The sequence below is a fragment of the Brachyhypopomus gauderio genome, chromosome 5 (genome assembly GCF_052324685.1).
Source record: "Brachyhypopomus gauderio isolate BG-103 chromosome 5, BGAUD_0.2, whole genome shotgun sequence".
NCBI lineage: Eukaryota > Metazoa > Chordata > Actinopteri > Gymnotiformes > Hypopomidae > Brachyhypopomus > Brachyhypopomus gauderio.
Genome location: NC_135215.1, coordinates 7,396,012 through 7,407,656, shown reverse-complemented (window position 1 = coordinate 7,407,656; position 11,645 = coordinate 7,396,012). Strand labels below are relative to the sequence as shown.

At 44.1% G+C, this 11,645-nt stretch overlaps 1 protein-coding gene across 1 annotated transcript in view; it reads right to left on the bottom strand.

Annotated features, from left to right (window-relative positions):
* Window positions 1-4,707: 4,707 nt before the first annotated feature.
* Window positions 4,708-11,645, bottom strand: part of ttll12 (tubulin tyrosine ligase-like family, member 12) — a 43,437-nt gene continuing 36,499 nt past the window's right edge. Inside the window, exons 10-14 of the mRNA XM_077005293.1 lie at window positions 7,882-8,033; window positions 7,381-7,462; window positions 6,725-6,793; window positions 6,384-6,525; window positions 4,708-4,896 (exon numbers count right to left, since the gene is read on the bottom strand). Of these exons, the coding sequence (XP_076861408.1) occupies window positions 4,745-4,896; window positions 6,384-6,525; window positions 6,725-6,793; window positions 7,381-7,462; window positions 7,882-8,033 (597 nt within the window). The 3' untranslated portion in view covers window positions 4,708-4,744. The remainder of the gene's footprint in view (window positions 4,897-6,383; window positions 6,526-6,724; window positions 6,794-7,380; window positions 7,463-7,881; window positions 8,034-11,645) is intronic.

Sequence of the window (11,645 nt, the reverse complement as noted above, 5' to 3'; positions counted from 1 at the left end):
TTGTTCTCTCTCTCAGCTAAACGAACACGCTTGGGCTAAGGTGGTAGGAAAGGTCAGCCCATATCAAGACTCATTAGGTCAGTTAGGGTTATGCCATTTAACCTAATAATAAATTGTATAACATTGGGTTTGAAAAGACTCTTTTGTGTGGTAGATTTTTAATAACTTACTGTTTTATAAACACTTTATAAACCAACAATAAATGGTATTGTTTCGGGCGGGGGTGGCTATTTGTGGGGGGAGAACATCTTTGTGAAAAGATTAATTTGCTCTAACGTGTGTTTGTGTGTGTGTGAGAGAGAGGCAGGTGCTCTGAGGAAAGAGTGTGTGTGTGTGTGTGTGTGTGTGTGTGTGTGTGTGTGTGTGTGTGTGTGTGTGTGTGTGTGTGTGTGTGTGTAAGTGTCGGGTGCTCTGAGGAGAGAGAGGGGTTTGTGTGTGTGTGTGTAAGAGGCAGGTGCACTGAGGAGAGAGAGGGGAGTGTGTGTGTGTGTGTGTGTGTGTGTGTGTGTGTGTGTGTGTGTGTGTGTGTGTGTGTGTGTGTGTGTGTGTGTAAGAGACCGGTGCTCTGAGGAGAGAGAGGGGAGTGTGTGTGTTTAAGAGGCGGGTGCACTGAGGAGAGAGAGGGGAGTGTGTGTGTGTGTGTGTGTGTGTGTGTGTGTGTGTGTGTGTGTGTGTAAGAGTTGAGTGCTCTAAGGAGAGAGAGGGGAGTGTGTGTGTGTGTGTGTGTAAGAGTCGGGTGCTCTGAGGAGAGAGAGGGGAATGTCTGTCTGTGTGTAAAAGACGGGTGCTCTGAGGAGAGAGAGGGGAGTGTGTGTGTGTGTAAGAGATGGGTGCTCTGAAGAGAGAGAGAGGGGAGTGTTTGTGTGTGTGTGTGTAAGAGAGAGAGGTGCTCTGAGGAGAGAGAGCAGTGTGTGTGTGTGTGTATGTGTGTGTGTTGTGGAAATGTTTTAACATTTTAACTCGGCGCTCTATTTGGCAAATAGCAAAGTCAAATATGCCAGATGGAGCTCCTCAGTTGCACACACACAAGCATTCACAAGAGTGAGCTTCAGCTCTCTCCGCCCTATAACTCAGAAGCTTGTGATGTGAAGTTAATGTGTCAGAGCAAACGCGTCAGAGCTTCCTATCCCACATGATTTGTAGCCGCCCCAGCATATATCCAAGAAGAGTTTGAGGTCTGGGTTATCAAGCGGGAAAAGACTTTGTTAACAGCAGCTCTAAATCAACCTCTGTAGGGAGGAAAGCATGCTGGGGTTAAGGACAGTGCATCTTTGTAGGGTTACATTCGGCATATCAACCAAGATGGTGTGATACTGCAGTCGCCTAGCAGCAGTCATGTGGGCTATCTTTTGCTCAGGCAGGAGCTGTGCAAACACACGAGGAACCAGTAAGGTCAGCTCACTGTAACCCACAAGGTTTCTAGAAGCATTACCGGCTTTGTCCACTGCTGCCACCGCTGGCAATCCAATGGGAAGCCCCACAGATGAATGTTCTGCAGCAGGAGGTCATTCCCAGGAAATGTAGCCGCATCTGCACAAATTGTAAATATAACAACCCAGAGAGTTGAAAAGGTGACAAGGGACATTAGGGGCAGTGATTCAACATTAGGGGCAGTGACTCAACATTAGGGGCAGTGACTCAACATTAGGGGCAGTGACAACATTAGGGGCAGTGACTCAACATTAGGGGCAGTGATTCAACATTAGGGGCAGTGATTCAACATTAGGGGCAGTGACTCAACATTAGGGGCAGTGACTCAACATTAGGGGCAGTGATTCAACATTAGGGGCAGTGACTCAACATTAGGGGCAGTGATTCAACATTAGGGGCAGTGATTCAACATTAGGGGCAGTGATTCAACATTAGGGGCAGTGACTCAACATTAGGGGCAGTGATTCAACATTAGGGGCAGTGATTCAACATTAGGGGCAGTGACTCAACATTAGGGGCAGTGATTCAACATTAGGGGCAGTGATTCAACATTAGGGGCAGTGACTCCTCAGTGAAAACCACTGCTGGGTGTTGACAGATGGTTCTGACATTTAGTAGGTACAGAGAAAGAACAGTGTGCTTAAAGGGTTTAAGAAGAAACAGGTGTAAAAAGAACATAGGACTCTCTCTTGTGGAGTCTAAGGAACTTCTCAATAAAATGTAACTTTGGTATTCAACAAAGAGTACAGAGTTGTTCTTGTTTGTAACATTGTCTCAGAGATTGGAAACATTTCCACAGCAATGTAAGAGAGAGACATGCTCTGAAGAGAGAGGTGTGTGTGTGTGTAAGAGAGAGAGGTGCTCTGAGGGGAGAGAGCGGTGTGTGTGTGTGTAAGAGAGAGAGGTGCTCTGAGGGGAGAGAGGGGTATGTCTGTGTGTGTGTGTGTGTGTGTGTGTAAGAGAGAGAGGTGCTCTGAGGGGAGAGAGGGGTATGTCTGTCTGTGTGTGTGTGTGTAAGAGAGAGAGATGCTCTGAGAGGAGAGAGGGGTGTGTTTGTGTGTGTGTGTGTGTGTAAGAGAGAGAGGTGCTCTGAGGGGGAGAGGGGTGTGTGTGTGTGTGTGTGTGTGTGTGTTAGAGAGAGAGGTGCTCTGAGGGGGAGGTGTGTGTGTGTTTAAGAGAGAGAGGTGCTCTGAGGGGGGAGAGGTGTGTGTGTGTGTGTGTGTGTAAGAGAGAGAGGTGCTCTGAGGGGGGAGAGGTGTGTGTGTAAGAGAGAAAGGTGCTCTGAGGGGGGAGGTGTGTGTAAGAGAGCGAGGTGTTCTGAGGGGGAGTGGGCATGCTTTGTGACATGAGGGCTCTTTAGCAAGGGACAGACTGAGCTGAAGCTACAGAGTGGTAGTATATGTGAATTTATATTTGATCAAACTCTTCTGTCTATTATTTCATTATATTCCATGAGTTATAATGATCAATCATTATTATTCTGCATAAGAGATATGTAATCACTTGACTAACCATTGTATTGGATATGTAGACTAATGAAGCACACACATATGTAACCTTTCACTGACACACACAACACTCATGTGGTCTTGTATACGAGACTCGTGATCTTTTCTGTACGAGTTTGATACCATGTGATGTCTTTAATTTAACTTACCCTTCATGTATGTGAGCATTCTGTGTGACACTAGTCACACATAATTGTAGGCAGCCTGTAGAGAAGAAATACATGTACTCCTTATGTATCTTAATGACAAAGAACCACTGTGTGATGAGGGAGAAGACAGGGTATCCTTGAACTTTTGTCACTCACGTGAGCTGAGGAGGGACCACAATCTGGATAGGGAGGGGAAGCTCGTCACTCATCACTTCTCTGCTAACAATGAGGTAGTCAGCAGTTTTTCACTATAAAGATCCATGGTTATGGAGGGCACAGAGCTCTCTCTTACAGACACTGGGCGTGTAGGTAACGGAGATCTTTGGAGCGATCCATTTTTGTTTGATCGTTTTCTTTGATTATTTCTTTCTTGTACTTTAATTAATTTACTATTACTTTGATATCTTACCCAACTGGTTTTGACTATTTTTCTTGCTCACCGCCAAGGCTCACAAATTTCAATGCCACTACAAAGCTGCTCCCTCCTCCAGGATGCGTCCAGCTGTTTTATTCTTGGCCGTTCTGTCTGGATGGCATCCAAGGGCCAGCCGGTGCCTGGAGATTCACTGGATCAGGAAGGGAGTCATCGACTTGCTACAAACTTTTGGTAGAGGCTGTTCGCTGTGGACCTGGAACTGCATTTCGGGAGAGTCGATGGACAGATATGTCTCATTGACCATAAACTGTTATTACTTGCACCCTAGACTCAACAACCAACTCAACTTGGTTGTTAGAACCACTGTTTGCCACATCTTACGACATCCATTATGTGTCTGTCTCCCTTTGCATGAACATTCTCTTTGCCATGATTCAGCACATTTCACCTGTGTACACTGTGATAGCTCGTCATAATCTTGCTTCTTGGTACGATCGTCTCAGTGTCTTTCATATTGAGAAAGACCCTGTGGCCATGAAAGAACAACCACTGCATTGAGAAATCAAGGTGTTTCCTTGAGATCACAACATACTAAAAAAAAGAACCCTCACAATATAGTTTATATTTGTATTCATGACATTGAAAAATTAGCTATTTGCCTTATTTCTCAATTCAATCCCTACATCCCCTTAGGCAGTAGAGATGGTGGGGACCGGTAGGTTTGAACTGGACTTAAAGAGCAGAGTGGGAGGGGTGTGTGAGTCAACCATTTTGTGGGAATGTGTATTTCAGCCATGGGAGAGGTTTAGAGGGGTGTCTCTTTGATTCTACCAATGGAAGTGGTGGGAGGGGTGTGTGTGTGTGGGCATGGGTGTGGTAGTGGGGGGGAAAGTGGACCTGACTACCCAGGGCCCAAGTAGGGAGAGGGGCCCATTTTGCTCATGTGCTTCTTTACTGGGATTTATAGAGGCCCACTAACATTGAGAGTGTACAGGGCCCAGAATTTCCTGCTACACCCCTGTGTGTGGGTGAGTGATTGTGTACCTGATACGGAGATCTAAGATTACAGAGGGTGTGTCTGTGTGTGTGAGAGATAGAGAGAAAGAGAGAAATAAGGGACACTACGAGAGACAGAGACCGAGTTTTTGTTATAGAGTTATTCTTCTATGCCAATCTTTTATGTGTTCAGACAAGCAGATGACATATGATTTAAAAAAACTTATGAACCACTGCACAAAGTGTATTTTCTTTGCATCACTTTTATTTCAGTGGACAGCGAATCATATGATCTGGGTAACTGGACACTGGTGCATCTGGTCGAGAAACAGTGTCTGGAACATGTGGTCATAGAAGGATGGGTGGTAGAGACAGGCCCTGGCGCAGTCTGGATTGAAGTTCACCTCCAGGATCTGAGGCTGTATGACGCGCTCACCTGACAAGAGGAACAGCAGAAGACTGGTGAAAAATCCCTCCGCCAAACACCACAAGTCTGTAGCAGCTGTCTACAGTAAGCAGTGTCTACAGTAAGACATGGGTTCCTCATCTAGAAACACTCTCTGATTAGCCGCAGCAGTCTGAAGCAGGAACAGAGCTCACATATGGGAAACTGGTTCCCAGTCCCAGTGAAACGCTCTACCCAAGCAGACACTTTTCCCAGGTGAACGCTCTATGAAATCTTTTGCCTGTACTTAAGAGAAACCTGAATTATTAACATCACACAGCAGGAGACCACCTCCGTCCAGACCATGTGATCTGCCGCCAAATAAATAAACAAATTAAAAAGTAAATAAATAAAGAAATCTCAAAATCATTTTCAATGGTGACCTTAACCAGGCGTCACCATATCTGTGAACGTTGTTTTTCTGATAGCAGTTCAACATTTTGTCTAAAACTCTGTGTAAAGTTTGGATATGTCTTTAATAAACAGCCTGGACATTTTGCCATATTAACTGTTGCCTGTGACAATTATATTATTAATAATAATAATAACAACCAATGTGTGTCAGTGACTATGAAATTCCTTTGAAAATCGTTACATAAACATAAATAAAGGCCATTCTGAAAAGGTTCGTGTGACAGGTAGTTTCATTCACAATTCAAAAACATACTGCAAATATGTAAGAATGTGTATAAATGTCAGTAATAATTTGAAGGTGAACAGTAACAACAGGAACTCGTTTAAGCAGCGAGTAAACAACCACAGACTTTGACTCTCTAAAGATGGTCTCTGCTGTGTATTCTCTCAGCCAAGACGAGGTCACACAGGTGTAAAATGGGGATAAGGGAGGTGAAGGAGTGGCGGGAGTAAAGCAAACCTCCATCAGTGAAGGAGTATTATGTCTTTTTATACTCATGATTAACTCAAGACATTGTGAACATCGTGTCCTTTCTTATGTTCTCTGTGACCCCTGTAACCATATTTCACACCTTTCACATTATATGTGAAAGGTCCTTTCACCCTGTATGTGAAAGGTCTTTATATGTCAAAACAGGCTTATCATTTCCTCTCAGGTATTGTGCTTCCTGTCCACTATGCGACATACAGAAGAATTATGCTCAGTCTGCACAATATGCTTGCGTGAGAAGAATGTGTTATTTCCATAATAGGGTAGGATTTATTACCTATGTTAGAATAGCAATATTGAGCCCACCCTGCTGCTTGCGTGCACAGGGATGGTCTGTGTATGTATAAATGAGAGGAGCGCCCTCTCATCTTTGAACATTTGAGATACAGCCTGCCTGTGCGAATAAACTCCTCCTGTTTACAAGAGAGTGGTTTGTTCCTCAATTGTTCCGGGAGCTCCCTGCCACACACTTCACTGAGTGTTACGCTCAATTGGAGATTAGTACCAGGTGATCCTCCGTGACCCTCCGCTCATTGCTGAACACAAGAAGGGTGCTTTCTACAGAGAAACATACCTTTACAATCAGTCTTCTCCCAGTTCAGCATGAGGTCAATTGCGTAAATGGCCCTGGAGGAGGGGTACGCACAGATCCCATATGGGGCAGGTCTGCATGAGGCTGCCTGGAAAAGCTCTGAGAATGACTTGAAGATATCCCTCTGTTTGAGACACGGACACGGACACGGACACACACACACACAATTTTTCTTTGTCCTGCTATTTTTGTTTTAAAGAAACATACCCAGGTCTGAAAGGAAGTAAGCAGCCCCTGACACTAGCAACCAGAGCAGCTATTTAACCATCCCAAGTGACCGTCTCCGTCACATATGTGGTGTAAAAATGTACCAAAAGTCTTACCTCCACCTGTTTCCATGGATACTGTGGGTACTGCTTTTCAAACATGGGAATGAATTCATCATAGTGCATCTATATGAACCAGACCATGAGATGTTAGTCCAACACAGGCCTCCTGGTGCTGGTGACTTAATGAAACATCCACCATTTAAGGCCTAGTGAGAACTTACCACAAATTTGTGCATAAAAATCCACAACTAATATTTATCTCGATGTAAAAAGTGCTCAGAACAGAGATGGCTAAAAAGACAACACGCCATGTTACACCTCACTGCACTGCTACCTTTGACTTTAACAGTGCCTCAGGTTAAACTATGTGGCCTATTGATAATGCCAAAAAATTTCTCACTGACCTGAGATATTAAAATTCAAAAGAGATCAAAGGCATCATCAGTTTGAATACTATACAGAATATTTTTTAAAAGGTACTAACGTATAAAAAAAAGACCACATGACAAACAGCACAATGTGATCAAGTTACCAATTTATCATTTCAGACCAGGACCAAACAGGATTTGGCTGACCCATTCTAGGTCTGCTTCTTCAAGGGAAACTGATGCTTAATTTGCAGGACAGTGAACAGGCCTTTCAGTTCTGGCTCTTCCTGGCGAGACAGTGGTGCCACTGAAAGTCTTCACCATGAGGGGAAGTGCACTCACCTGCTTCAGCTGGGCACCTTCGGCATAGTTCATCACAGTGTAGTGCTTCTGGTAATCATCAAAATGATCGAGGGAGAAAGGCCTGCAGGGAAACAGGGAGGGCCGAGATGGAGAGAAGCTCCATACGAGGACACAAACGTGTACGTGAACGTTCAGCAAAGCCCTACTGCCTTCTGAGCCGTCAACAGAGATGTGCAGCATCCACAGAGATGGGCAGCGTTCACAGAGAAAAAGCTCACCTGTCTTAATGGTCTCTAAAGCCAAGTGGTCACAACATGACTTCAAACATCTCAGAATAGCTACCCTGCTCACACTACATGCCACGCATTACCTGGGACGTGGCGTTCTGCTGATGGAGAGCTGTGTACACTACGAGTGATCACAGATGACGCTCACATTCTTTTAAGTAGGAGTATCCCAGACAACTTTACACAGGCTAGCACTATCAGAGTAACTTCAAGAGCGTTTTGGGGACTCTAATCCAGTCTAATCCAGCGCCACCTGTTGGCGAAGCGGAGCCAGAAGACGTGGTAGGCGTAGAGGCACAGAGGCTGCACCGAACGCAGCAGCACCATAAAGCGGATGTCAAACTTCACCAGGCCAATCTCCTCTCGGGCAAACAACACAGGGTCCTGCAGGTACTTACAGACCACCTGAGACACACACACACGCACACACACACACACACACACACACACACACACACACACACAGAAATTTCAGACACAGTATTCAAACCTCTTAACTAATCAGACTGGTCTGGATTACAAATTGCACTTTGATAATTTGTTCAGGGTTATTTTATTTTAAAAACATTGACCCTCAAAATGAATTCTAATGTGAAAATTCTGCAGCTCTGCTGTGGAAGGTGCAGAAACAGAAATACATTCCAAAGATATCACCCTAATTGAGAGCATAGTTTTCTTATAAGTAGTAATAACTTATGAATGAAAATTTGTTTGGCCAAAAGAGCCCTGTGAAAATTGGAAGTACATTTTTTATATTTATAAAACAATATTGCAGAATGACAACAGTGAAGTACTCCAAAGATTGTTAATCAGTGCCTGCAACTCAGAGAATTCCCTACTATTCTTACATTAAAATTTAGGGCAATTAACAGATGCTCTTATCCAGAGCGACTTACAAAGTGTACACTAGTAGGCTGTGGTACCCTGGCCCAGGGCCAGAGAAGCAGTGGGGGTTAAGTGCCTTGCTCAAGAGCACTTCAGTCATGGCCTAGGGCAAGAGAACTGAACCCACAACCCTGCGGTCACAAGACCAGTTTCCTAACCACCACACCAAGACTGCCCCGTTCTTAAAACTGCAGTGGTTAAACCACTACCACAATTCTCAATCATTTTCGACCTATATCTAACCTTCCTTTTCTTTGCAACATCACTGAAAAAGTTGTGTCAAACCAGGTGAATGATTATGTTAACTCAAACCAAATAAATGACTTGAAACAGCACTAGTTAAGGTAGTAAATGATCTGAGATTGAATAAAGATGCAAGCAAAATCTCAGTCTTTTCTCTGGTAGATTTAAGTGTCGATTTCGACACTGCTGATCATGAAATCCTGCTTGATGGACTCCAGAGCTGGGTCTGCCTTAGTGGCTCAGTCTTAGCCACTAAGTGGCTTAGTCTTAGCTTAGTATCTAAAGGGGCGTGATTACTATGTTGCATTTGCAGTTAAATAAAGAGAAGACAAAGGTTCTTGTTCTTGGTAGTGATATTTGTAACGCTGTCCTATCTGCTCTCCCAAAGAGCTCTATTTCCCACCTACAGCGAATTCAGAACGCTGCTGCAAGGGTCCTGACCCGCAGGAGAAAGAGAGATCATATTACACCTGCACTCCACTCACTGCACTGGTTACCTGTCAGCTTTAGAACAGATTTCTGGTGATGATTTTTTAAATGTCTTCATGGCCTTGCTACTCTTTGCCTTAGTGAAATAATTGTTAAATATGGTCTGGTCTCTCAGGTCTTCAAAACAGTAATCTACTGGTGATTCATAAAAGCCGGTTAAAGATTGGCGAGGGTGCTTTTAGCCACTATGGCCCAAAGCTCTGGAACTCTCTTCCATAAATCTATGACTCATGGAGATCTTGGAATGTGTTTCCATCTCTTCCTGATGTTGATGGGTGCAGCCCCAACCCCTGAGGACCACCCCCACACACACTAAAAACAGAAACCATGTTCTGAGCATTATTCCACAGACAAGATCAAGTTAGAACCATCCCACAGTGTAGTGGATACCGGACATTTCTTTTATTGTGTAGTGGAGATATCCACTTCACCACGTCACCATCAAACACACAGATGGCCTCTCTTTCGCAGAGAGAGCTGACCTAATCTAATAATAATAATATAATAATGTGCCATATTTTGTCAATTGTGATTTTTTACACCCCGAAATTTGTCCTCCGCTTTTAACCCATCTGTGCAGTCAGAACACACAAACACACACTAGTGATTACTAGGGGGCTGTGGATCACACGTGCCCAGAGCGGTGGGCAGCCCTAGCCCGGCGCCCGAGGAGCAGTTGGGGTTAGGTGCCTTGCTCAAGGGCACCTCAGTCATGGTCTTAGGTCTGGGAATCAAACCCACGACCCTCCGGTCACAAGACCAGTTCCCTAACCACCAGGCCATGACTGCCCTATGGAGTCCCTTAAAATGTTTGGGAAAGGTAAAGAATATTTTCTACCCATCACCCACACTCTAAGGAACTCAACTCACAATGGTCTTCTTCTTCAAAGCTTAGAATCCTAACCTTATCTGGTCTCCTGAGTGTGGAAGAAAGGCCATAAAAGGGTTCTGGCCATGGTCAGCCTTACTCTGAAGGACACAAAGCTCACAAATCAGGAAGGACCTACACTCAAACTATAAATTCCAGCCTTATCTTATTCCCCAAGAATTCAACCCCAATTTACCATCCCTTGGAAGTCCTTTATTAACACTCATAACTGAGGATGCAAATATTTCAAAGGTCTTTATAACTTAAAATCTAAGATGTACACAGAATCAGAATCCAGCCTACAGGAACAAACCCCGTGAGATCAATCTAAAGACACCAAACTAGACAGCCTTCCAACCAAGGGAAGGGCAATTGCCATTAAAACCAGTATTAATTGTACCAGCCATTAAGGACCCTGGACAAAGCTATTAGTCATATGTAAGCATATCCATGTGTGTTTATGTAACCTCAGATTCATGCCTGTCTGTGCATTGTGTGTCATTTACTGTCTAGAAGTGGGAATTAAGAATGGCTCAGAATGAGAATGTTTAGAATGATAGAACCAAACTAATACTTAATTAAGGCAGAGTAATACGAGTCAATGCATTTAGGAATAGATTCTCTTTGTCTTGAATTGTGCTGCGGATCGACACCTAGTTTGCTTTTTTGTCACCTTTTATCTAGACCTGGGGGGGAAGGGCAGTTGTCACGATGCCTGCCTCTCTCTCCCTCTCCCTCTCTCTCTCTCTCTCTCTCTCTCTCTCTCTCCTCAAAGAACTTCCTTTCCAGACGGAGGTAATGAATATTCAGTAACCAAAATCCAGTGGTCAAGAGTGTAGTGACCAATGGGTGTACTACGATCAGGCCCTTAAAAGTTAGTTAAAAACCATTTCTCGAGAAGCAACTTTGAGTTGTTGGAGTCAAGCAAATGTACCGCATCCAATGAGTTGTTGGAGTCAAGCAAAATCATCACATCCAACCTAGTTGTCAAGCAAAATTACCACATCCAACAGAGCTGTTAGAGTCACGCCAAGATACCACATCCAACCGAGTTTGTTGGAGTGATGCCAAGAGACCGCAACCAAGTTCGAACCAGAGTATAACCTCCAAGATCTTCTTTATTTTATTTCTCGAGAAAAGTATGTAACCTAGTTTATGTGTTGTCATCGAAACTTGCTTTCGTTCATCTAGTCTTTTAAGTCAATTTCATTTTCTTTTCTTAGTTAAATTTAAGTTAATTCTGATTGGCCGACAGGCATTAGTTTTAGTTTAGCTTTGGATAATCCTCGGGAGTTCACGCGGGTCGTGCATGAGCCCACATTACAAACCGGATATCCACGTTCCGTATGGGGCATTGATAATCCGCCTTCACAACCCACCAGGACTGCCCACAAACAGTAAGACACTCAGCATTCATGTGCTGCTTTGGGGTTGCTAGTCTAATAGTTTGCCTTCAAATACTTCTATACTGGGCTGTAATCAGGGCCATTCATTGAGCACTGTCAGGATTCTTGCTCTTTTCTAATTTCTTT